This window comes from Nanorana parkeri, unplaced genomic scaffold, assembly GCF_000935625.1.
Source record: "Nanorana parkeri isolate BGI_ZX_2015 unplaced genomic scaffold, ASM93562v1 scaffold46, whole genome shotgun sequence".
In the NCBI taxonomy this organism is placed as follows: domain Eukaryota; kingdom Metazoa; phylum Chordata; class Amphibia; order Anura; family Dicroglossidae; genus Nanorana; species Nanorana parkeri.
In genome coordinates, this window is record NW_017306314.1 from 2,021,659 (window position 1) to 2,048,490 (window position 26,832).

At 43.2% G+C, this 26,832-nt stretch overlaps 2 protein-coding genes across 2 annotated transcripts in view; one reads left to right on the plus strand and one right to left on the minus strand.

Moving 5' to 3' along the window:
• Window positions 1-12,989: 12,989 nt before the first annotated feature.
• NAA20 (N(alpha)-acetyltransferase 20, NatB catalytic subunit) lies at window positions 12,990-19,639 on the minus strand. The gene is made up of 6 exons (XM_018573195.1): window positions 19,517-19,639; window positions 17,663-17,687; window positions 17,011-17,101; window positions 14,429-14,564; window positions 14,200-14,345; window positions 12,990-13,201 (listed from the first exon to the last, which is right to left on the minus strand). The coding sequence occupies exons 1-6, from the start codon at window positions 19,621-19,623 to the stop codon at window positions 13,116-13,118; spliced, it is 591 nt and encodes a 196-aa protein (XP_018428697.1). The 5' UTR covers window positions 19,624-19,639; the 3' UTR covers window positions 12,990-13,115.
• A 222-nt stretch (window positions 19,640-19,861) lies between these two features.
• Window positions 19,862-26,832, plus strand: part of ANAPC1 (anaphase promoting complex subunit 1) — an 84,899-nt gene continuing 77,928 nt past the window's right edge. The window contains exons 1-3 of the mRNA XM_018573184.1: window positions 19,862-20,032; window positions 21,348-21,584; window positions 24,278-24,439. Coding sequence (XP_018428686.1) covers window positions 21,372-21,584; window positions 24,278-24,439 — 375 coding nt within the window. The 5' untranslated portion in view covers window positions 19,862-20,032; window positions 21,348-21,371. The remainder of the gene's footprint in view (window positions 20,033-21,347; window positions 21,585-24,277; window positions 24,440-26,832) is intronic.

Genomic DNA, 26,832 nt, shown 5'->3' on the forward strand with positions numbered 1-26,832 from the left:
TGTGCTGAGCTTTATGCGCCACCACTCTCTGCAGGCCAAAACGAATTATCTTGCTAGTCAGCCCCGCTGGCTCTCAAAATACCTGAACAATCTGATTGGGTGCAGGCATTGTTCAGGTATTTTGAGAGCCAGCAGGCCTGACAAGCAAGATACTGAAGCTTGGCCCAGTTGGAGATTCCTCCATCCACACAGTTTAGGGTAGATGGAGGAATCTGTTGCAGTTTTACCATCTGACCATAGAAAATCTGTAGATAATTTATAGGTATATGGCCAGCTTTAGGCTTTGTCTAGATCTGTGTCTCTAAACCAGTGTTTCTCGACCTTTTTTCAATCACAGCACTCATTAAAAGTATGCAAACTCTCAAGACACCCCAGTCTAAAATGTAAAAAAAAAAACGTAAAAGTAAAAATGCAAAATTCCATAGACCATTTTCCCAGATAGGGGTCTGGTGACGCTATGCAAATACAAACAAATGGGGCTACCCCTTCACATCAGAGTCCCCTTTCACATCAGAGCTCCCTTTACATTAGTAGCCCCCTTTCACATCAGAATCCCCTATTTTACATGGGAAACCCTCTTCACATCAGAAGCCCAACTTAGCATTAGAACCCCCCTTTTAGATCAGGAGCTGCAGCTGTGGCAGCATGGCCGAGGGTGGGAGCAGGCTTGGATGCAGGAGCACTACTGTCCTTTTCTGAATGAATCCCACCTTCCCTGAATTAGTATCATTAGTTTATATGGTGCTGGTAAAAAATTTGAGGCACCCATGAGAAATCCAGAAGGCACCCTGGTTGAGAAAGGCTGGTCTAAACAGCAGTATCCTAGCTAATAAACATGTAAAGCCTTTTATGAGGAAAAAAGACAATGTTGAACTGTTTTGCTTCCTTTATAACACATTCCCCTACAAACACACTGAAAGGTAAGAATTTTGACAAAAACCCTACAAGTGTAAAAGAATCCCATTTCCGTTAAATGGTTACACAGTGTCTAAAAAGATAGCTACCCAAAAACATGTTCACCATGAGCCAGTAATCCAGATGTATATTTTTATAATGGTTACATAATAAATGGATATGTACCAGGAATGCACACTATTTCTTTCAGAACGTTTGTTTAAATAAAGATTATATTTGGTAACTCGATTAGTATTTTTGAATAATAAATAAAAATGTCAATTTTCTGACGAAATAACGGGGATAAACATCTAATTGCCTTTAAGGGTTTTGCAATTGCCATCGGAGATCACTGTGATTGTGTCACGTGCTTGGTAGAAGCCAAGCAATGTGAGGGCTTCCCTTACATGTCCTGTCCAGCACCCCCAGAAGTTGGAGCAGAGTATGCAGGACATGGAGTGGCACAGAGGCCTACAGCTGGTCCATATGCAGCGAGGTGCCGGCATGCCGTCTGGAAACTGGAGAGTATTGCAGGCCAGGATTAGCAAAAGCAAGGCAGCAAAGACATTGAGACATCAGGCAGGCAGCAAGGTCAGAAGACAAGCCGGGGTCAGACACAGCTGGGCAGCAGAAGTACAAAGGTGGTAGACAAGGAGCGATGATGGGGTATGAGCCAAGATCAGACACAGCTGAACATAATAATAAATGTGCTATAAAAATGCCAAACTGCTGTGTGTCTTCTACATTTCTACCTGTAACTTTTTTTTTTTTTTTTTTATATTCTTTATTTATATAAGCATACCAACATAGTACAGAAGTGCGACACAGTAGGACCTCATGGCCCTGCATAATGAAACATATACAGAAATTCAGCTTATACATCACACAGCCGAGCCCGGCATGTCCATTCCCTTCTGCTCATACATAGTGCAATAAAACCATCAATCTGTACTAGAGGTCAGCATGCATTTGCACCTTACTTTTCTCAACAATTAACCAAGAAACCTAACTTGGACCCCAAGCCAGGAGGACCATCCCTCAACTTGAGCGGATAGCCTCCCAACTACTCGGGGTCCGCTGGAGGCGAATTACAACAAGGACAGGAGAAACAGAAAGAGAACACAGAGACATACAAGGACGACAACAAAACAAAAAAAAGGGAGGGGGGACAAACACACAAAAAGGGTTACCAGAACAAGAAAGAGTAAAAGAGAGTATACGTACCGGACACAGGGTGAGACACTGTCTGACCCTCGTGTGCGGCCGTGGAGAAAACTCTAGGTGCGAAAAGCACACAAAACTGAGGCGTCCCTATGGTTAACTCCTATGCGGAGAGGGAAAAAAAAAAAAGGCTGAGCACTGCAGCCAACAGAGTTGCGCAAGGAGATTGCATATTACATGTAGACCACCATTGTGCCCTAAAGGTACACCACCCAGGGACATACTAGGACGACCTTTCCGAGCCACCGTGGCCCAACTCCCCCCCTCCCCCATCCCCTAAACGATCCCGTTTAGAAAAATACAAAAAATACACACATCCCATACGTTATAACAGGTAAGGAATAGCCGTGCCACCGATCTCCGGCAGGAGAGACACACGGTATCACATAGTGAGCCCACCTCAGTAGTACGGGAGAGCCCCCCAAAATGTCAAGTCCTAACAATTCCGGCTTTAGACCCACCAAGAGTTTCCCAGGGGAGTACCCCGCCAGATCGATAGCAAACATCCCGCTTAGGCTACAAAAAAAACCACAAAAATATAAAAGTACAAGGACCGTTGCTGTCGTTGCCCCTCTCCACCCACCCCTCCCACCTGCTATTGAGAATATGATGGACAAACCCTGAAGTTCTACCGGGGGATAGCAGGCTTCGTGGGGCAGATCAAGATCCGGGCTCCCCTAGGTGCCCTCCCATGGCGAAGGCCTGCACAGCGTCACTACACGCCTCAACTTTCCGGATCTCCTGGAAGCTCCCGTCTCGTGGATCTGTTTGCTGACCTCTGACGTGGTCCCCTGGTCCTTTGGGATCGGGGAAGAGTGGAAGGTCCTGGGTTTACCCCCTCCAGGGATGCGGTATCCAGCCAGACCAGGAGCGAGAGGGGTTCACACTCTAGGAAACTCGCCAAGTCTGGAAGTTGGCGAGGGTGGGTCAGTCTGAAGGTCCTATCACCTCTGCCGATCATCATGGCGAATGGAAACATCTACCTATAAGTTATTGATCCTCTCGTGTAGAGAACATAGACGTGCGCAGCCTATTGCATTATGGTGTGCACACAAAGTACAAACACGCACATATATATCACAAAATGAAGCCTTGTGTCATTTGGCTTGTGACTGGCCTGGAGGAAGGTGGGCTGTTTCTTACAGATATTATGACCAATATATTGCCTGCCTCTATGTTTTGCACCAGGAAAATTCCATGGAGTGCATAATTTTCCTGGATATGTATATATTACTATCATTTGTGCAACTACAAGCTCCTGAATAAATAATGATATACAAAAAATTCAGAGTTAGACTTACCGATAACTCTCTTTCCTATAGTCTTCCAGAACAGCTTACAAGAGATAGGCCCCATCCCTTTTAGTAGGAAACACGTCACCCCTAGTTGTTTTAAAAGGCCCGCCTCTCTCCTAGCTCCTCAGTTGTATCGAGAACCGTAGGAAGACCCTGTAATGACAGAAACCAAAACAGAACATCACATTGAAATCATATTTCACCACCACTTATATAACCAAGGGCGGGAATCCAGCTGTTCTGGAAGACAATAGGAAAGAGAGTTACCGGTAAGTCTAACTCTGAATTTCCCCTTCGTCTTCCAGAACAGCTTACGAGAGGATAAACAAGAACTTACCCACTTAGGGCGGGACTACGGCTTGGAGCACCTTTCTCCCAAATGTCTGCTCTGCTGCCGTACTCAAATCCAGCCGGTAATGGCGGACAAACGTGGAATAACTTGACCAGGTTGCGGCTTTGCAGATCTGCTCCGGAGTGGCACCAGCTCTCTCTGCCCACGAGGTGGCCAATCCCCTGTTAGAGTGTGCATTTAGAAAAGGTGAAACACTAAACTGCTTAGCTCCTTAAGCCTCCGGAATACATAGCTTCACCCACCTGGCTATGGAAGACTTCGAGGCTTCTTTCCCCTTATCTTTCCCTGAAAAAAAGAACAAAAAGGGCATCCGATTTCCTAAAGGCTCCAGTAACTCCAAGGTACTCCACCAGACACCGTCTGACGTCTAAGTGATGAAAACTTGCCTCTTTCTGGTTAGCCGGACTACTGCAGAATGAAGGCAAAACGATCTCTTGAGATCTATGAAAGTTTGACGAAACCTTGGGTAAAAAAGCCGGATCTGTCTCCAAGACCACCCGGTCCTCAAAAATCGTCAAGTACGGTTCCCTTAAAGACAGAGCCTGCAATTCGCTAACCCTCCTAGCCGATGTTATAGCAACCAGGAACACCGTTTTCAAAGTAAGCATCTTGATCGGAAGATCAGACAGAGGTTCAAAAGGTGAATCATCAGACCCTGTAGGACCAGTGACAAATCCCACTTCGGAATAGAACAATGTGTAATTGGCCTAATTCGTTTGAGAGCTTGAAAGAACCTACTCACCAGAGGATCATTAGCTAGGGAGTACTGTAAATAAACGCTCAGGGCTGAGACTTGGACTTTCAAAGTGCTGATAGCTAAGCTCCCGTCAGCCCCTTCCTGAAGGAAATCCAGCACAGATGGAATATTTGCATCCCTGTTATGTCTCCCCTTCCAGGAGCAGAAAGTCTTCCACACCTTACCATAAATTTTCCGTAGAACTAACTTACGGCTAGATAATAAGGTGCCAATCACCCTGGAAGACAGACTCTTGTTTTTTAGAATCACCTCCTCAGATAGAAGGCATTGAGGGACAGTCTGTCTACTGCTGGATGCATGACCGGCCCCTGTGATAACAAGCCCTTGCTGATCAGGAGGGGCCAAGGCGTTCGGTCCGTCAAGGACAATACCGTTGTAAATCACGCTCTCCTGGGCCAGAAGGGAGCTATCAGTATCAAGTCGGTCTGTTCTAGGAAGAATTTTTGCAAAACCCTCGGAATTAAATGAACGGGTGGGAATGCGTAGCACAGACGATAACCCCCATGGATGTGATAGGGCGTCCACTGCCACTGCGTTGTCTGCTGCATTCAGGGGAAAAAAGCGGGCTAATTTTGCATTGTCCCGTGCAGCAAATAGATCCACCTGCGGTAAACCCCACTTCTGAGTTAGTAGGTCGAAGACTTCCTGATCCAAGCTCCACTCGTCCTGGAGAACTTGAAACCGACTCAGATAGTCTGCCAGAGTATTCTGTGTTACTTTAGGTGCACCGCTGAAATGGAATGCAGATTCACTTCTGCGCAAATTAAGATTTCTCTCGCTATGGCCTGAAGGTAAGAGCTCCTGGTTCCCCCTTGTTTGTTTAGGTAACACACAGTGGCTATATTGTCCGAGAGTACTAGCAGATGTTGATGCCTCATCTGATCCTGAAACGCCAGAACCACGTTCAAAAACGCTCTCAGCTCCCTCCAATTGGAGGACATTCTGGCCTCCCGCTGGGACCACTGTCCCCGAGTCATCCGATCCTGCAGGTGTGCTCCCCCTCCCCAGGCACTTGCATCCGGTCAACCTTATGGCAGTGGGAAAAGACCATTGAAGACCCCCTGACAGGGAACTTCGGCTTCTTCACCACCATAAGCCCCTCCTCACAGAAGGAGGAACAACCGTATCCTGTGAATGGTCCCACTTTCTCAACAGGAACCCCTGCAGACCCCTCTGGTGGAATCTTGCCCACTGAACGGCCGGTAGACAGGATGTCATCAGACCCAACACAGACATGATCTCCCTTAAGGATCTGGGACAATTTGTCTGTAAATGGCTTACCGCAGTTCCCACTTTAAGAATTTTTTCTTCCGGGAAGCAAAGTCCTCTGCTTCACCGTATCCAGGATGTACCTTAGAAACACTGTAACTTGAGAGGGGACAAGATTGGACTTTTGGAAATTCACTACCCATCCAAGTTCCTGCAACCAAACTTGCGTAACTTCCAGGTCTCTGGTGCATTGAGCCGCTGAGCTGGCGGACAGTAGAATGTCGTCCAAATACGGAATGATGCAAATCCCCTGCATCCGTAAAGGAGCTATTGCCTCGACCAACACTTTCGTAAAAATGCGAGGGGCCGTGGACAGCCCGAAAGGAAGTGCCCTGAACTGGTAATGTACCACCGTCTGACCTACTCTTACTGCCAGGCGTAAAAAAATGAGTGACGTCCTGTGAATGGGGATGTGGGGATAGGCATCCCTCAAATCTAGAGTCGTTAAAAAGGAACCCTCTTGCAACAGGTTCCGGACTGAAAAGATAGAGTCCATACGGAACCTCCTGTACGTTATCGCTAAATTCAAGAGTTTGAGATTTAGGATCAACCTGTGCTTCCGACGGCTTTTGCACAACAAAAACATGAGTACAGGCCCTGACCCGGAACCTGAATAAGTACTTTTTGATCCACCAACTCTCCCAACAGAAGGCAAAGAGCGTCTGCTCGAGATGCGGTTTGTGATCAAAAAACGATGGGGTGGGGGGGTTGCAGAATTCAAACATGTACCCCTCTTGGATGAGATTGAGTATATAAAGATTGGAAGTAATCTCCCTCCAGCGAGTGAGGAACCCCGCTAGCCTTCCCCCCACCCTCACACAGAAGTCACTGCTGTTTTGGAGCTTGGGAGGGAGGGTTAGTAAAAATACTCCCCTTTCCCTTGCCTTTCTGCCCCGTCCAGTGTTTTTTGGGCTGTTCCCCCTTCGTATTCTGACACTTGTTCCTGGGCCCCTAAAGAATCTATGAAAGGGCTTCTTCTTTTTCTCTGGAAAAGACTTCTTATCAGCCATACGTTCTAATACGGCCTCCAATTCAGGTGCAAAAAGAAGATCGCCACTAAACGGGAGATGCCTTTAACCAAATCGCCCTGCGAGAAGAATTGACCAAGGCTCCCGTCCTAGCGGCCATTCTAACTGAATCAGCTGAAGCATCTGCCATGAAAGCAATGGCCTTGAAAAGCATAGGAAGGGAATCAATGATCTGCTCCCTTGGCGTACCTGCTAGCAAGTGATTTTTCAACTGGTTAAGCCAATATTCCAGGTTTCTGGAAACACAAGTTGTTGCCAAGGCAGGCCTGAGACTTGTGCTAGCAGAGTCCCTCACCCTTTTTAGCAGTACCTCAGCCTTCCGGTCCATTGGGTCTCTAAGTACCCCCATATCCTCGAAGGCTAGGTCTGACTTCCTCGAGACCTTTGACAACGATGCATCAATTTTTGGAACCGGCAGTGATGCGTCTTCATCAACAGGAAAACGTCTCTTTAGGCTGTTGGAAAAAAGAGGCTTGCTCTCTGGTTCCACCCATTCCTTACAGATTGTATCCGCAAGTACTTTGTCTACCCTAAGCCCAACACCAAGGAGCCCCAGGTGGAGGAAATAGCTACAGTCAGAAGTACAGGGAGCGAATACGTGGAAGTATCCACCTACCTGAGCAGAGCTGGTGCCTGAAGGACCCGTATCCATCTGTGCGGTCTCTATCCAGCTCAAGCTCAAATTACTAATAAGAACTCCATCAAAGGTTTATTTGAGCAAAGGAAACCCGTTAAAGAAGAACAATGATTTCCAGTCCAGGGACTGGTGACTCTGACCATTGCTGAGCTTTCTGTAGAGGTGAATGTCTTTGAACGTCAGATACGCAGCATTGCGCAGCAATGTACACTAAGCCTACACAAATTTTATGCTCTATAAACATAAACTAAAATATTTGAGCTAAAGAAGAGTTTTTAAATAAAATACACATTTTATAAATGAAACCGACACACTCTTTAGAACAGCAGCACATTTTATTTCACCCATTTTTTGATTCCAATCACCTTTTTACAGCGTCATCTCCTGTACAATAGAGCAAGTGGCAGCACACTACAGAGCAATGCTAAAAAATAGATTTACACAGGGTTCTTGGGCAAAGGTACAGATTCTCTTATGTCTTCATATCTACCTATACATATATCACCGCAGCAGCTATATACAGTGTTTACGGAATGCTGAAAGGGGATTTTTTTCCCCAGGAGATTTCTCCGAATAGTATTTATAGCAGGGGTGGGGAACCTCCGGCCCACCAGCTGTGGTGAAAATAAAAATTCCATGAGGCATTGCAAGATTCTAACAGCCATAGCCATGACACCCAGAGACAGATGCATCATGTGATTTGCAGTTTCACCACAGCCAAAAGGGCCGGAGGTTCCCCACCCCTGATTTATAGGGTAACACTAGATGGTCAGCAATGGTAGCCCTCCCCCCCATAGTTCTGAGTACAGGTTACCATTAAAGTATATCTAAAGCCATCATTTTGGATAGAGTAGGGCAAGGTTTAAACCACTGTTAAAGTGACATTAAAGTCAAAAATGTTTTTCCCTCCCCCCAATTATAATAAAAGCACTTACCTTAAATGATGTTTCTTAATCCGATCTTCTTTCCTGTCGTTTTCAGCCTTCTCTCCAGTGCTGCGGCGGGTCTCCGATCCAGCGCCTACTCCTGAGCTTGCTGGCACTTCCTGTCCCACGGTGTCTGCATGCGGGTGCACGCGTCCATAGACTTACCTTGTGTCTCTCCTCGCGTCCCGGCCGAAAATGTGATCTGCGCATGCGCCCGCCCCAAGATGCTTTGCGGCCGCCCGAGATTTTTCACATTTTCGGACAGGAGCGCGCAGGGAAGACATAGGTAAGTTTTAACCCTTTTCAAATCGTGTTTTTTTTTTAACACTTTTTGCATAGATCTACTGCTTGCTAGCAGTAGATCTATGCAAAAACACCCGAGGCTTTAATTATCCTTTAAGTTATTTATATTTTGCCATCTCTGTCTTTATAGGGAGATTTACCCTTATTTCCTGTCTTTTAAAAGCAACAGGAAGTGAGAGAATAACTTTACAATGTAACGGAAATCCACTCTTAGACAGTTGTCAAGAGAACAAGTGTCCCCAATGTTATCCCTAATTTCATTCCCTTGACAATGGTGATCAAGGCAGTTAGCGAGAGTGAATCCTCCCAATTAAGACACAGACATTAAAAAAAACTAAAAAAACTGACTGTGGTTCTAACCCCTCACACACGATCCAAACTTTAAAAAACATTTTGCTTTTAGTTAGAATTTAAGAGGTGCATTATATAAATCTTTTCATACAACTATCATCCAGAATTGACAAATTTTCTGGGTGACTCAAATTGGAAAAATGGGTGAAAGCTGTAGAAATAATGGGTGAAAATAATTTATAAAAATATACCCCCTTAAATGTTTGCAAAAGGCAGCCTGGGAGTCCATATATACTTAGGAAGGAGGTTCTGGTACAGCCTTCTGCAGCACCATGCAGATAAATATTTTACTTTAGCTTTTTAGCTTGGAGAAGCCCTTTAAATAAAAACTCCTTTTTTGCTAGAAATTTTATTCCATTTCCTATTACTGCACGGGGCATTTTTTAATTTTAGGTTAGTTAAAAATTCATGTCACTGTCTGGCACCATAGGAAGAGTACTTGGGGGAAGGGCTTGTTCACACCACATGCATTCAGGCTATGCTGGCCATCTTTTCAGCGAAGCCTAAATGCAAGACAAGGCAATTTGCCTGGTCATGGATGGTGACAGTTCATACCACCACATTCCATTGGTGTGCGGTAACAAAAAAAAGTATGGCATGCAATACATTAAGCGCATTGCACTGTGGCGAGCCCATAGAACGTAATGGAATGTCACTTGTGACATTTCCATGAAGTTCTCTCTTTTTTTTTATAAATTCTTTATTTTAAGTTTTTTCAATGCAAAAACAAGTAAAAATGGATAACAGTAAAGTAGATAAGGGAAATAAAAAAACAAACTATCAGAACGGGATAACATAATGTCTGTATATGCAATTTACCATATCCGAGCTCGACATGAACTTAGATATATCTGCCTCATCAGACCACAAGAAGAAGTCGGGGACCAGTTCCATAAAGTTCTAACAAAAATAAGAGAAAGTGCAATGCAACTTGATCGAGCGCGTTGGCACTGTCCGGGCACTCACAGCTGCTGGTGTGAACATGCCCTAATACTGGAGCAGACAGAACCTGGAGCAGCTGTGCATAGTAACCAATCAGCTTCTATTGTCAGTTTGCTCAGTTAAGCTTTGTAAATAAAAAGCTAGACGCTGACTGGTTGCCATGCACAGCTACCCCAGATTCTGTCTGCTCGAGTTTTATTAAATTCACTGCCTATGTGGCTACCTGCTTTTCTCCAATATCTGCTTGCTGCTTGTGCTACCGTTTAGTGACTGCTCGCACTTACGGCCAGCTCTCCCGACAGTACATGCGGGAACGTGGCAGTGGTACAGTACTCAGTTCTCAGCTACAATTCTCGGTAAGTAGTTCATTTACAGTGCAATGTACAGTGCTGTACATCTCCAACACTACAGTACTGCATAGAGTTCCTCAGTTAATGACCAATTCGTTTACTGACCTAATCGTAGGAACGGAACTCGGTCGTTAAGTGAGGAATAGCTGTATATAGAGTGGCTGAAGATGATATGGCTTTCTTACTACAAAACAGGGACCAATCATACATTTGATTATAATATTGGTGTGAGAAAGTAAATGCAATAACCTGTCCCAGTATGTAGAGATTAGAAGCAGGTAAGATGCTGCACTGATGTTTGCTGAAATCCCTTTAAATGTATGTAATTGACCTAGAGAGGATTACTATTTTTTCAACAAAAGCTTGTTCACATTTCATCTAACCTGGAATCATGGGACATTTCAGGATAATATAAAACACACACAAATAAAAAAAATCATCCTACAAATAAAGTACATGAATATCATTCCTGGTTAGTAGCAAAAAAAGAAAAACGAACCCATGCATACTTTATGGATCTTGGAACCCTCAGGCTGAAAAACATGGCTTGAAGTTTGAGAAACCATTTACAAAGTCCAAACAATCTCTCAGAGTGGGAAAACAAAACACAGGCCATGTTAACATGTTTTCCTTTATCCGTTCGTCATGAGCCTAGTTTAAAAGAAAATCAGTCACAAACCCCACAATTCCTAACTGAACATTAAAAGCAGAACTCCGGGGAATATTTTTATTAATCCTTTCAGTGGGGCTACCCCCTCACTGGAAGGGTTAAGTGTTCCTTTTGGTCTAAGGAGGAAAGTAAATTTATACTCACCAAATCCTTAGTGTCGGCTGTGACAGGGCTCGCTCCAGCCGGTCTCCTACTACACTGCAGTAATGGAATGTTTCTCGGCGTCCTCAAGTCCTACATCCAATATATTGTACGTGATGACTCAGGGACCTTAGACCGCTGCAGTGGAGGGGGGAACGATGCTCCAGGGACCAGTCTAAGAACAAGCCAGCTCAGAAGATCAGGTAAGTATAATTTTTTTATTTTTCTCCCTAGACCAAAACAAGCCCCACCGCCAGGGTTATTAAAAAAAAAAAAGAAATTCTCGGGAGTTCTTCTTTAAAAGCAGAAGCAAAATCAGTAGATCCAGGAATACAGATGACGTTATTAAAAAAAACCTCAACTTTTACAGGAAAAGTCAAGCATGGCCCCTGAATACTGACACTTTTCATGCCTATTGGTCCTTTAATATGATGGACAACTACTAGTTTTTTTTTTACACGTCTTTGTCATTGTATATAAATGCCGTAGCCATGATCTCTAGCTCTACTGACTCCCAGGAAATGCAGTTATCACTGATCTCTGCTCATCCATATTGTCTTCATATATTTAGATTGAACTGCTTAGGTTTGATGTGAAATGTTATAGGAGAACTGGATAAGCAGTTTCTGAAAGTGAGAATATGGTTACCATTCAATGATTAAACCATTATTGCTCTTCTCTCCATGAACTCTAACATACAATGATCTTTGATTAAAGGAGAACTAGGGGGTCAGGGCTTTTCCCCATAGTTCTCCTAAGGGTCACGGGAGAACACAAACTAGCCTTCTCCCATGACCCAAAGCTCAGTATACCGCGAGCTACAGCTTGCTGTATACCGAGACGCCGCAGCCGGGACGGATCCCGACAATATTGTCTGGATCCACCCAGCTGCGGGATTGACAGCTGGCTCTGCCTATCCAGAGGCAGAACCGCCTCATAATTCTCCTTTAATGCAGCAGTGAGGATTTGTATAAAATGATGTCTGGCATCGCTGGGGAACATGGTCTACTTGTGCATGTAGTCTTTTCAGCTAAATATTTTCAAGCTCCCAAAATTTAAATTTCACTGATGATTCATCCACTCGGCCTCTAGGGGACCTCAATGGCAAGATTCCCTGACTGAGAGCCCAAGCACCAAGTCATTATTTCTGCTACATTCTCCCAAATATGAAAAATAAGAGCAGGATGTCATTCATAAAAGCCTTGGTAGGTTGGAGGACCTATGGAACAGAGACCTTGATGCCAAAAGATATAAGCTGGCGACTGATTCAGCCCAGCAGCATCTAATCAAAACCAAAATACTGGTTCTGGGAGGACTGACCTTTAAATTATTTCTACTTCACATCTTGACTTCTAGTTTTAACACTAGCTCAAAAGCAGGTATGTCACTGCTGTGTATGAGTGCATGTCAATAGAACTAGCTATTTCATGTAGTTGGCTACCTCCAGCCCTGGATTAGGGCTTCAAATAAACCAGGCAAGTCTGGATGTTATAGTTTATATGGAGGACAGCAAAGAGGAGACAGTCTCAACCCAAAAACTGCTCAGAGACAGAAAAGAAAAAGTATAAAATGAAGTGCTATTTTTCCATTCCATAATACATCATTAAGCCAGGAGTATTTTTGAGATTCATTGCATTCATGTCATAGCAATAAATGGGACGGTTCTCATGAAAAGAAGCAATATTACTCGATTCATTACTTCAAGCCACATTCTGGTCTAAAGGAATGAATCATTCACCTAATTAAATAAATAAATGATAATAAAATTCATAGCTATTAATCAGATAAAAAGTCTGGAATTATGCACTACACTTCTGTAGAGCTTACTATGTTTCCAATATTGCAAGTTGCTTGCCAACAAAAAAACAACAACATTTCATCGAGTATAAAGAAGGTTGCAGGACTAAGCCAAGTACTTTGCTATGTACATAATATGAAGATATAATCTTCACTACTTTGCCCAAGAACCATAGCTATGGTTATTCAATATCTTCCGGTCTAACAGGGTGGGGTAGGGGTATAATGGACTTTTTTTCTGTGTCTCTTGATAGCGCCTTCCTCATATCTGAAAAACAAAACAAAAAAAACACACACATTAAACTTGAGTTGCAACAACAGGAGGAATGCTAATGTGTAAATAGATATTACATATCAGCTAAAGAAAAACTGACATATTTAAAAAAGATAGTCACAGTAAAAAGAAGATTGTTTAAATCAAGGGTAGGAAACCTTGGCACTCCAGCTGTTGTGGAACTACATGTCCCATGAGGTATCGCAAGACTGACAGCCACAGATGGGACGGGACTTGTAGTTTCACCACAGCTGGAGTGCAGAGGTTGCCTTCCCCTGGTCTAAAGGGTAACTGTATCGATAGAAAATGTGTATGAAGATCAAACAGTCAATTGCAAATAGTTTGTGACAACTCCTTCATAAAAAGTTATTTTGTGCTTTCAATACTAGAATGTTTTGGATAGAAGGCTTTAACTATAGTATTTCTTTTCTACAGATTGCTTGGACACAGAGCAGCAGTCATCCTCTACCTGCCCCTTGACAGTAAATGGCAGAAGGAGACAGTTTTTTTATGGCAAAGATACATTTCCACAGCAGTTACAGTGTTACTTGAAGTGGAAAGCTAAACCTTTACAGCAAAAATTTGTCAGAATGTAGAGACATTTGGTAGAAGGGATTTTATATTTCTTTTCTGCCAAAAATCTCTTATGCTTTTATTTGTACACTGACTGCAGTACAATGTACAGTTCCATATCATTCTCTGACTGGGATTGGAGCTGGGTGCTTTGCTGAAAGTAACTCCTGCTTGCATGCATGCACTGAAGTTGCATGGTCAGTGCCCATACAACGGGCAAAGCAAGAAGATGCTGGACACGGAAGCAGAGGAGGCAACGGAATGGAGGCAGGGAGCTCCAACCTCACATTGCTGGAGAAGAAAATTCCCCATGGTAAGTGTGCCATAATGTGCAAGTATGCTGGCCCACCCTTACCATTAAATTCAGCTTTGAGAGATGCTTTGTGAGGTCAGGAAGGAATAAGTTACTTGCGACTTACCATATGCATCCTCATCTGGCTCCCCATTGCTGGCCGAGTAGTACTCTATTACAGTCCTATATACACTATAGCCCAGCTGTTTATACATGTTCACTGCTACCTGATTGGAAACTCTTACAAAGAGGTCAACGAAAAATCCTCCTTTCCTGAAAATAAGGAAAACAAAGGTTAGCAGGTTCCTGTGGTGTACATTGCTCACAGTGCAATTCTATTATGGAGCAGATGTCACCTTTCAGAAATTTCTTCAAGCAGTTCCATCAGTTTGGCGGCTAACCCGAGGCGTCGAAATTCAGGTGCAACAGAGAGCGCAGTGACGTGTCCATGCCACTCTTCTCGAGCCACAGACCCTTCAGCTTTGCCCATTACTGCAAGGCAAATACACATTCCATTTACAAGTGTACAGTGAATATAGCAAATTCTTCATCTGTTTCAGTGTTAAAATCTGTAGTTTACCCCTGCACATCTGCAAAGCTAATGTTATTGTACTGTTGCATAGAAAACTTTCACTGGTAGGTTTTCTAAGTTTGAAGACCATTAACCTCCCTGGCGGTAATCCCAAGTGTGGCTCGGGGTTAATTTTCATTACCATAAGCGGTAACCCTGAGCCACACTTGGGATGACACTGTAGCATCTTATCTTGTCCACGATCCTCGCTGTGTCCTCCGGCCGATGCCGGCATCTGTCTTCTGGGTTCCGTCCCTTGCGAGGGTCCGCGTCGCAGGGGGGCGGAACTGGCAGGAGATACATACAATAATATTGCTTGAAAGCACAAGATTCCCTATAGGACCTACAAGGCAGTGGGAGGAATCACTCTGGTAGGGGAACAGGTGTTCTACCCATCCGACTGGTCAACTACTTGCACCAGCTGGACAGCAGCGGTGTTTCAATACACAGACCATCTCTTCTTTTAGCAGGTATGATTTTGCTATGCTGACAGGGTCACTTTAAGTTAAATATTTTGGTGAATATAAAGGATGTACCAATATGTCTTTGCAAAGGTCTCACTTTATTAAAAATGCTCCTGCCCGCAATGTTAAACTGAACCTGTGCTTTGCATGTAGGAAAAAAACCAAAAGGTTCACTTTCCAGATGCATACATTCACTTTTGCTTAGCTGTTCAAGTCACTTTCTTCAGAGCTTAAAAAGGTTGAGGGCTCTCCCAACTCATGTGACGGTGCTGAGCTAAACACCAGCGAGTCCTGACTTTGCTCTCTTCAAGAGTCATGGTGGGTAAAGAATCCAACATCTGACACAATTCTGGGTATGTTGAATAGCTGGTCATAGTGGAGATGTAGAGACTGGTGGGAGAATCCACAGAGCACAACAAAGGCCAGGGCAACTGACAAACTCAGAAGTGTGTTGAAACGTGGAAGATTTTTCTGCCACTTTAGATCTTGGAAGAAAGAATAGAAGAAAGTAAAAATAGGATTTGTCAACCACTGTAGAGGTTAGCATTAAGAGAATTTTTTTTGCAGAGGGCAGAATTTTAGAGTTGCTTTAAGCATGCTGAGTGGGTGCAGTAATTAACATCTACAGTAGGTGTAGAAGGGGGCAGGCCATTTATCAGCTCCGTGAAGCAAAGTTAAAGCCACACTCCTGGAAAAACAATAATTTATATAGTGCACTGGGTGCGTAAATTATCATTAAAAAGCTGGGTGTATTGTGCAGAGGGCTGTGAGACAGTATAAAAATCTTACCTTTCCGCATGCCAACCCCTGCACATAATGCTCAGCTTCTGGGCATGGAAGAGAGACGTGACTTGAGCAGTACATCGCTCCGATCGCATTACCCACCCTTCACAAACTGTCTTGTATTTTTTAAAAGACTACAAGGCATTCTGTCATTGAAGAAGCAGAGGATGAGCCAAGGATGTTACATTATCCCTCTTCCTCCAATCATAGAATGTCTTGTATTCGTTGAAAAACTACAAGAAATTTTGTGAACAGAGGATAGTGAGGAGCGGCAGGTAATGCAACCAGTACTGCTCAAGTCACATCCATCCCTCTCTTCAGTGCACAGTAGCTCAGCATTGAGTGCAGGATATGGCATGCTGCATTTCTATACTTTGCAGCCGCCCTCCAAACATAACACCCATCTTTTTAATGATAATTTACCACCAAGTGTGGTATGTAAATTATAATTTTCCTGGAGTATGTTCAACATTTGCAGCCTAGTTTTCAATGGTTCCAGGTACCACAACTTGAAAAACACACTGAAAGGCTTGTGGCTACTGTCCAATAATATTGCTGCTTTACAACTTTTAAATAGATGAAAAACACCTATAAACAATAAACATATTCAACATGCAGAATATATTGTGAAAATTTAGATAGCAAAGCAATCAGGAGAGGTTAGCCAAAATAATGGGACACAGTCTTCCTGCATTTGTCAAGTAATGCCTGACTTGGACTCTTAAGGCTGTGACACACTGCACGCCAAGCAGCGTGAAGCGGTGGCGCGCTGCCTTTGCGAGCAGTGTGTCATGTAATTTTCTCCTCGGCAGCTCAGCTTGCGAGAGCTCGCTGAGCGTGCCGAGATGAAAAATGTCATCTTCAGCCAATGGGCTCACGCGTATAAACCACCGCATCGGCATGCGACATCTGGCTGGTTGTTACGGACTAGCCGATTGGCTGAAGGTGCAGTCAATCATCTGACTGCACTCAGCTCACACACTGCACGCAAAGCTCCGTGCCGGATAGCTTTGCTTCGCTCTGCACGGCTATGCGTGCAGTGTGTCACGGCCAATTAGTGCAATGATATTGTCATTTTAAAAGCTGAAAATATATCATAAGACATAAATCAAGTACTCACTGTAACCCATAAGTTCACCTCCTGGAGCTTCAGCAACAATGAAATATTCTGGCCAGTGTGCCAGATACTGCAAGTAAAAAGGAATCCCATACTGACACAGTTAAGAAAAAAACAGTATTTAATGAACCAGTTAAAATGTCCTTAAAAGAGAACTATGAGGTAACCTTTTGATCCCATAGTTCTCTTAAGGGTCACGGGAGGACATATACTAACCTCCTCCTGTAACCCAAAGCTCAGTATACTGAGAGCGCCGCAGCCGGGACGGATCCAGACAATATTTTCGAGATCCACCCAGCTAGCTGATTGACAGCGGGCTCTGCCTATCTAGAGGCAGAGCCAGCTGTGCCCGCCCCCTCCCCCGTCCGTTTCGCCAGTCAGCACTGGAGGATCGGAGAGGGGAATTCCTGTGGGGAGAGGTGACTGACAGTCACTGCTCTCTGAAGGGAGATGATCGGAAAGTGAGTGAGCGACAGTATGTGTTCGCTCACTTCCCGATCTATAGAGCCAACATGTGACAGCTCCATTGTCACAGGTCGGCTCTAACTATTAGGATGAGTGTAAATCACTCACCTCATAGTTCTCCTTTAAGATAAACTCAGGTCTCTGAGCTACTGAATAATGTATTAGATGACAAAACGTCAATAAAGGATACAGTTTCTGTGAGTGGATCCAAATTTCTGCAAAGAGACAAAATAAGAAAAACAGACATTAATGACTTGCACAAGTATAATATAATAGTAACTTCATCTCCTTGCAAATCTAATGTACTGCAGATCATCCAGCAGCGCCCCTAGTAATCCTTTCACATGCACTTTTCGGTTGATGTTCCCATTTGATTTGTGTATTCGTACTGCAGATCATATTAATAGACCATGACATCAGACTTTAAAGTATCAGTAAAGCCCTAACAGTAAACTGCTTTTTTAAATGTATTCATAACACAGTGATGTCACCACTGTGCTGCTCATGGTACTCCGGAGGGCTTGCTGAAGAGGAAGCTGTACCTATGGACCTGCAGTACAAGGACCTCCCTGCTTCTGTTTCATCCATTCTGTGGATCTAGGATATCTGTACCTCTCCTGCTGTTTCTCAAATATTACCCAGCAAGTCATCACATCATCGGAGAGGCAGCACTGACCTGAAGAAGCAATGCCCTTATTCTGCCAAGATGGCCACCTCCAAAGAGAAAGATAGAGGTTTGGAGCTTACAGGCAATGATAATAACTATTTATTTGCCCTCGGCTTGCCTTTTATTTTAGCTACAGCTCAAAGAATTTTTAAAGTTCACTCAGAAAAGATGTCCCATCACAACATGAATATCAGGCAAGATTTGAATAAATGCTCCTCAACAAACCTCTAACGTTAACGACTTGTCAGTGAACATCTTTACAATCTGTTGAGGTCCTCACTGCAACACTCACATTCAATTATCTATAAATGTAAGGAAAAGGCACAAAAACACCCTCATCCTGTATTGTACATTGGTGTCCCTCTTGTACCTGGTCATGTAGACTCTGGCAAAGTGGCCTGAGAAAGTGGTGTTTAGATTGGCTGGTCAGAAGATCTGTCTGAATAGTGAAATTCTGCAGTGGCATTAGTAATCAGATTATGTGGAGATACCATTATATGTTTCTTGCAGCCGGCTCACTGACAACGCACCACATGCACAAACAGGGGGCTGACTGCAAGAACCAAGAAGAGCCAGACAGCTCCCTGACGATGTCAGACTGGAAGATGGAGGCAGAAGCCGGGCCAGCAGCAGGAAGCCAGCAAAACAACACTAACGCGTGCTCATTTGCTGCGAGTGCTGAGTTGGCAAACAGCTGCTCAACACTGTGCTGCAAGTCAGCGCTCAGCACTGCTAACACAGCACTCGCAGCGGAAGTGAATGTGGATGCAGAGTGCTGAGCGTGACGGAGAAGGTGGGGACAGAACACCAGCAGCCATTTTAACTGTGGGCACACCTGGCAGCGCTGGAAAAAGGTGCCTAAACCCAAAGTAGGAAATTAATTCAGTGTGGGAACCTACAATTGAATGTTTTGGTGGACGAGCACACCAAATATTAGCTGGAAAACGGTATTTATTAGTCAAAAATATTATCCTCCACCATTTTGCTTAGCACTGTGTCGCCGAAGCGTTCAGTTCGCTGCAGCAGCTTCGCTGAAGTGCTGCAGCACAGCTACTCAGCTCTTGGCTAAGGAACTGAACACACCTCTGGATTCACTGGATGTGTGGATATGTGGGATAACCCAGGAAGAAGAGAGGGAACTGAAAAAATATATAAGAAAGAAGGATTAAGTTAATTTCTAACTCTTTCTTACTCTACACAACACTAAAAATGTTTGGCTTTCAGATACACCAGAACAGAAGCTTGGCTTTATCACAAGTGTCCCATTCTGAGCTGTGCAGACCTATATGAATATCTCTGTGCCTCCCTGACCTCAATAAACTCTCAGTATGGCCTATCATCTGAAAATAACAACAGAAAAAGTCATTTCCAGCTCACATGTTGTTGAATCGGAACAGATCATCGCAGGTAAATGCTCTCAGGGAAGTCATCTTCTCCACACACCAGGGGAACAGCAGTGTAACACTGCCGGAAGTGGGGCACATGTGGAAGCCATTGGTCTGGCGCATATAAACGTCACAAACCTGGCGAACTAAAAAGCCGCCATGATTGTTGGTGGAAGCGAGCCCGCTTCCGCTTGATGGGCGGGGTCAAGCTGAAGCTGGTTTGCCCCGCCACCATTTTTTTCACTGGCAAATACATTGAGCGTGAAATGTCAACGCTTCCGCCCGTACCAAGATGTCTCTCTTACGCTTCCAGTGACGTCACCAATTCAGTCGCTCTCCCGCGCACTGTCCGACGGGAAGTCCCAAGATGGCCGCCTCCATTTGAACCGCTTTCCATTCTTTTTTCCGCCTGTGCAGCGCATTCCAGACTCGTGTCATCTCTCCTCAGAGTGCTTTATGAGGAAGTTGCACTGCTGAGAGCACGAGCGGACGATTACTTTATAACCAGGTCTGTGCTGCCTAGCCGTGCCATTCATACAGAAAGCCTGCTCAGTCAGCTGTCAGGGAGGGATTCTTCATATTGGGCACCCTGTGTATTGCCCCAAATCCTATGCATTGCAGGCTGAGGAATATACAGCGTAGTGCTGACACTGTCATCTCTGCTGCTTTGACAGCTTGTGACCCTGTCATTTTCTTGTTACTGGCTTGCCATTACTTGGTGCCAAGTAAAAGGCCAACCCAGGCAGGGTGGGTTGTAATCTTTTAACCCTTCCTTAGGACAGGCAGTGTTCAGATCTACTTTACAAATTATAATGAACAAACTCCTTACATTACAAAGGAGAAGCAAGTAGAAATGTTAACCCTTATAAAGGCAAGAAACTCTAACCCAAGTAAAAGCAATTTAAACTGCAAGAAACATTTTTCAATGTTCGTTCTAGCTTATACCATGTGAATGGGAGCATGTAACAAATATTAAAGCTGGCTGCGAAAATGGAAATACACTTTAAGCATATTCCAGCTCTTGGAATATGTCCAGCCCTGGACTACTTCCTATTCCTGAGCAGGTAAAACTGTTCAAAACTGACTGCCACACCCCTCCTGGCCCTATCAGTTGCAGAAGATGCATTCCCCACAGGTATACATAACAAAGGGGCATGGAATGCCCCCACCATGGACTGGGTCAGGAGGGGGGTGTGGCTGTTACAGTTTTGAGCAGGCTTGGGCAAACTTGGTTGTCACCATACCAAAGCTCATCACTAGTGGTCAACTGGAAGTATAAAATTGGTGGCCAAGATTTTTCATATACACTCACACACACTCCTCTCTCTCTGTCTCTCTGTCTCTCTCTCTCTCTCTCTCTCTCTCGAGAAGTGACGGGAAGAGAATAATCTAGGCCAAAATAGCTTATTTGGAAACATTCTCCAATTCAGCTATGTCCTAGATTATGCTCTTCTCCAAACTCCACCCTTTTGTAAATAACCCTGATAGTCTCTTTCTAATGCAGCCATCATTGGCAGAATCAAGCAAGTGTCATAGAGCTATTTGTATCTCATACAGTTTGGTGCCCTATATGTACCTATAGGCTGCAGAGGGAAGTGGGAAATGCAGCCAGAAACAGATCAAGCAAAGGTCATGTCGGGTCTACAGGCCCCTTTACTCTTCAATTTTCTTGAAAAAAAGCGCTACTTTTTTTTTCCCTCTACTACTTTTTCTGGGTTTCAGGATCTGTTTAAATTACCTGAAATTTCTTTTATATGTGTCAGTTTACAGTTTTCATGCAGGGATTGTTCTCATGCAAACATGAACTACTTTTTCTTTTTAAGAAATAATGTGGATATTTGGAACCCATGTCGAACATCTATGAAGAGAGGCAAACAATGATTGCAGCAGGGGATTTGCAGGAGTTTGTTCCTTTTGGCCGTGAACAAAGCAAGTACCACCCCAATGCTTTGAATCTCCAGCTCCGGCAGCTGCAGCCAGCCTCTGAGCTCTGGTCATCTGATGGGGCTGCAGGCTTGGTGGGATCCCTACGGGAGGTCACCATCCACGAGAAACAAAAGGTAAGTTCAAAATTTTAAAAAATCCATTTGTTTAATGATCCAGGCTGTCCTGCACGTACCTGTTATACTGTGGCTGAAACTAGGTTTACTCTGGAGGGTTTTTTACACTATGGGTCGGGATCAAAATTGGGTCATGGACATGTTTGTGATAGGTCGTCACATGACTATAGAAAAGGTTGCCTTGGTTGTCATCTGGAAAATCATTAGTGAGTTTTATCACACACTTTAGGCTCAATTCAGAAAGATAATACAACAGTATTATCCTGATTTTTAAAAAGTGATGTTTATTTTCATTTGAGTCCAATGATATTTGAACATTACAGTCACATGGCTGAGAAAAGACTACCTTACAGCAGAACTCAGGGCAAATAAAATCTTCACCCTGGCAGTGGGCCTACCCTTGCCTTGAAAAAGTTAAGTACTCGGTTTGTCTAGGGAGTTAAAATAACAAAGGTATATCCACCCAAACTGCAATCCCAGCTTGCTTTTAGACCTGTCTCTTCAGCCTCGCTCCCTCTTTGCTCCAGGTCCTGTGAGTCATCACGTTCTATACAGTGTACAGAACGGGAGGACAATGAGGGACATACCATCGCTGGAGAGGAGGGGAAGACAGGCTAAAAGAAGCTCTTTAGGAGCTATTTCGTGGAGTATAAGTTTGTTATTGTAGCTCCCTAGACAAAATGAGTACTGTAGGGGTTAAGATTTGATTTGCCCCGGAGTACTGTTTTAAGCTAGCCATACACTACAAAAATGTTGGCCAGGTCCTGCTGAGTTTTGTCAAAGGAGCCAGGCTAAAAATTGTCGGGCAAACCATGACTGCAGCTAATCAGCGCATTTTAATTATAGAATACACTGATTTAATATTAATCAGTGTATTCTGACAGCTGCATGCACCACTTGTTAGAATACAATAGTCAGCAGGGGAGAGTTCCTGTTCCACGCTGGCTAAATGAGAAAAAACTTCAAGCATAGAGGCAGCTTTAAACTGGTGTTAAAGCTTTGTGATTTGAGCCTTTTATCCGTGTTGTATACTACTGTGGTGATAACTTAGCCTATAAACAATGCAGTTAGTATATCATAGATAGCATTGATTTCTAGAGGAAGAAAACATATACAATATTTCCTCCTAGAACACCACCACCCCACTTAAATCCTGTGAAACTCACTAATGTAATTGACAGAAGAGACAATTATGGGGGAGGGGCCACAGCGCTAATTGAAAATGTAAGATATTGTTCTTGGCTTTATTAAAGGGGTGAAGGGGTTAAAGTGAGCCTGCAATGTGTTATACGGTCATTGGTATTTTCTCTTTGTATAACTTTGCTGACGTTCTGGTAATAATTTCTTCTTGGATCCCAGTGTGGTAAAAAAAGAACATGTATTTGGGTCCTGAGATTGAAATGTTTAGGAACCCCTGTTCTTAAGCCTATTGTACTTGTATTGTCATTGTTTGTCAGCAATTGTGCACAACACATAGCCTGTACATGTTATTACTGTAATGGGGTTAGCAGGGGCATAACTTCTACTGGGAGCATGGTACCTAGATTCTTAAAAGGCCAGCTAAGCCTGGGGATGCACCGATATATCGGCCGCCGAATATGGCACTTTTGACAATATGCCGAAAATTCATTTTTTTGGCCGAAATAGTGGTGCATCCGTGTTTTCTCTCCTCTCGCTGGGTGCTGCTCTGTGTCCCAGCGGGGAGGAGAGAAGCTGTGACAGGATGCTGAGCGGTGTTGGAGGAGAGCACTGTCACTCTCCCCGCATTGCTCAGCCTCCTGTCACAGATCAGGAAAGCGGCGATGTGGGCGAAGACAGCCATTGCTGTCACAGGAGGCTGAGCTCTCCTCCCGCCCAGCCTCCTGTGACAGTCAATCCAGGATGGAGAGTGGTGGTGTGGGTGGAGACAGCTGTCATTGCTGTCACAGGAGGCTGAGCTCTCCTTCCACCACGTCCAGCCTCCTGTGACAGCGTGCCAGGAAGGAGAGTGGGTACAAGCACTCAGTGATCGCTAAGTGTAAATAATTGAGGACAGGGTATGTTTACTGTTTCCTCAATTATGAATGAATCACCTCCTGTTCATTTATGATTGTGGATATAGTAAACATACTATGTCCTCAAGTTATGAATGAACAGGAACACTCAGTATAGAGACTTCCTGTTCATTTATAACAGGGGTTGCAGACTATATGTCCTCAATCTCTTTTTCTATTTTAAAGGGAAATATCAGCGGTCTGTTTAGGCCCCTAATATTTCCCTGAAGCCCCAAAAAGTAAAGTAAAAAAATATATATATATTTAATAAAAATGAATAAATAAAATATAAAAACATTAAAAAGTTTATAAAAAATAATAATAAAATATTTAAAACAATTTGAAAAAGTTAGAATAAAAACCATTTTCCGTTTCGGCCTGATATTTTTTTTCATTTCGGTTTTGAAATTTTCATTTCAGTGCACCTCTAGCTAAGATCCTTTTTCTATAGTGCATGTTTCTATCCTTCAAATGTTATCACTGGTTGTATTATTATGACATTGAATGCTTAGAATATAGTAAAACATTTATTACTTTATTTATTGTGTTGGATTAGGATTTCTGTATGTGAAAGTGTTATATTAATGACATAGTACAACAGGGTGTGGTGGGTTTTATCTATGCCTCTGTCCCTACTCATTTGTTAATATGTTCTTGTAGGAAAGTTGGCAGCTAAGAAAAGGTGTTGGTGACCCTGGTGAAGATGTGGAGTATGATGAAGAGCTGTATGTGGCTGGAAATGTGGTGATCTGGAGCAAAGGGAGTAAAATGAATGCATCATCTGTGTATAAAGCATTCACTGTTGACAGCCCAGTTGTGCAGGTAAAACCATATAACCTTATCTGTTTGCATATTTCTCTCTTCTCCCTTTTGTGTTGCCCTATTGGCTTGCTTTGTTCTGTAACTGTTGATTAAAGTCTTATTTTTTTTCACATATTTCTACTGCTAGCAAGCGGTAGTTATATGCAAAAACATTTTTAAAAAATTAAAAGGCTACCAAACAGGTAAATACTTAGCTCTGTCACCGCCGCTCACTCCTGTCTGCAGCATCCATCTTCCCCGAACTGCCGTGCACAAAGATCTGGGCGGGCACACGCGGGGCAAAGAGAAGAGACTCAATAGAAGTAAATGTACACAGCTCTGAGCGTGCACACCGAACAGACACCGTGGGACCCGAGGAGTCCGCACTGGAGGGACTGCTGGAAACTACAGTACTGGAATGAAGAAGATGATCAGATCAAGAGGCATCACTTAAGCAGGATTGGGGGGGAGCCTTTAATGTCACTTTAAAGTTGTTAATTGCAAATTTTAATAAAAATTATCTAAAAAACAAAACCTTATTATTATTTTGGACTAAAATATCACAGTGTGGGGAATTTATTAAACTGGAGCAGACAGAAACTGGAGTAGTTGCCCATGGCAACCAACTCGCTTCTCTTTTCAGTTTGTTCATTTAAAGTGACATTAAAGTCAAAAATCTTTTTCACTCCCCCCAATGTTAATGAAAGCACCTACCTTAAATTATGTATCTTAATCCGATCTTCTTTCCTGTCCTTTTCATCTGTCCCTCCAGCGCTGCGGCGAGTCTCCGATCCAGCGCTGACTCCTCTGAGCTTGCTGGCACTTCCTGTCCCACGGTGTCTGCATGCGGGTGCACGTGTCCATAGACTTACCTTGTGTCTCTCCTCGCGTCCCGGCTGAGAATGTGAACTGCGCATGCGCTCGCCCCAAGATGCTTTGCAGCCGCCCGAGAATTTTCACATTTTCGGACCGGAGCGTGCTGGGAAGACACAGGTAAGTATTAACCCTTTTCAAAGCGGTTTGTTTGTTTTTTTTACACTTTTTCCATATATATACTGCTTGCTACCAGTAGATATATGCAAAACAAAAACTGGAGGGTTTAATAACCCTTTAAGCTTTAAAAATACAAGATAGACATGTGACCGGATTCTCCACCTGTCATAATTGAAGTGAGTGGGACTTTGCTTGATTGCCTGAAGCAAGTAAAGCTTTAAATACATATGTAAAGCGCATCATTGTGCTTTAGAAATGTGCAGGGTTTTTTTTTTTTATGGGTCTCCCCTTTTTTAAAGCTTTAATATGGTCACAGTAAGGCCATACAAATGCTAAATAACTGTGCTCCAGTGTCACTCAGTCTCATGCAATCAATAGACAAAAACAAAACTAGAACACATTTTTTTTTTTTCAAATTTGATCAGTGTTAGTTAATAAAGTGTTAATGTGGATACAAATATACATTTTATTATATCCAAAGACATGCTGGAAGGTTAATTGGCTCCTCTCTAAGTTGGCCCTCTATGTATACATGTGAGATAGGGATTTAGATTGTAAGCTCCTTGAAGGCAGGGACTGATGTGAATGTGCAACTATGTAAAGTGCTGCGTAAAATGTCGGCGCTATAGGAAGACCTGTAATAAATAAATATGCTTTTATTTTATTATATACTTAAATTTAAATTATGATTCTCTTACAAAGCATTGCAAAGTTATCCGCTAATGACTTTCGTTATGTGCTTTTTTTGAAGCAACACTAGAAAAATTAATCAACAAAACAAAAAATGTAGATGTTATTGATTAGAAAAATATAAATGAAAAGTAAATCGGCAAACTAATAGTTGAGAGGAGGGGAGTGAATTAGGGCTGATTAGGGCAAACTAATGATTAATAAGGGGTCAAATAGGAACACATTTTATTCACAAAACAGGATTTTTTTTGTTTGTTTTTTCACTTGTCAGGTTGCTTTAACAGACATCATATGTAGATCACATGACAGCAAAAGCTTCTACAGCTGTTGAATTTACAGGATAACTTCTGGCTATCATTTTGACAGTCGAGAATTTGCCAGCAAGTGTGAATGGGGGTGGAAGAAGGACAGAACGCCCTGTTTACTTCCATGAATTTGACCTGTCATAATAGATACAAGTTGCTGGTTCTCTTGCCTACATACCTATCCTGAGCCTTATCTGTAACAAACATCCAGCTCAGGCAGTCTTGGTTCCCTAGCCACATGCTTGGTTAAGGTCAATGACTTAATAGGTAGATTATTTTAAAGGAGAAGTATTGGGAAAGTAAAATATACTCTTCTCAATACTTTTATATATATATATATATATATATAATTTTATTTACATTACAGGTATTTATATAGTGCCGACAATGTATGCAGAGCTTCACCTAGTTGCACATTCACATCAG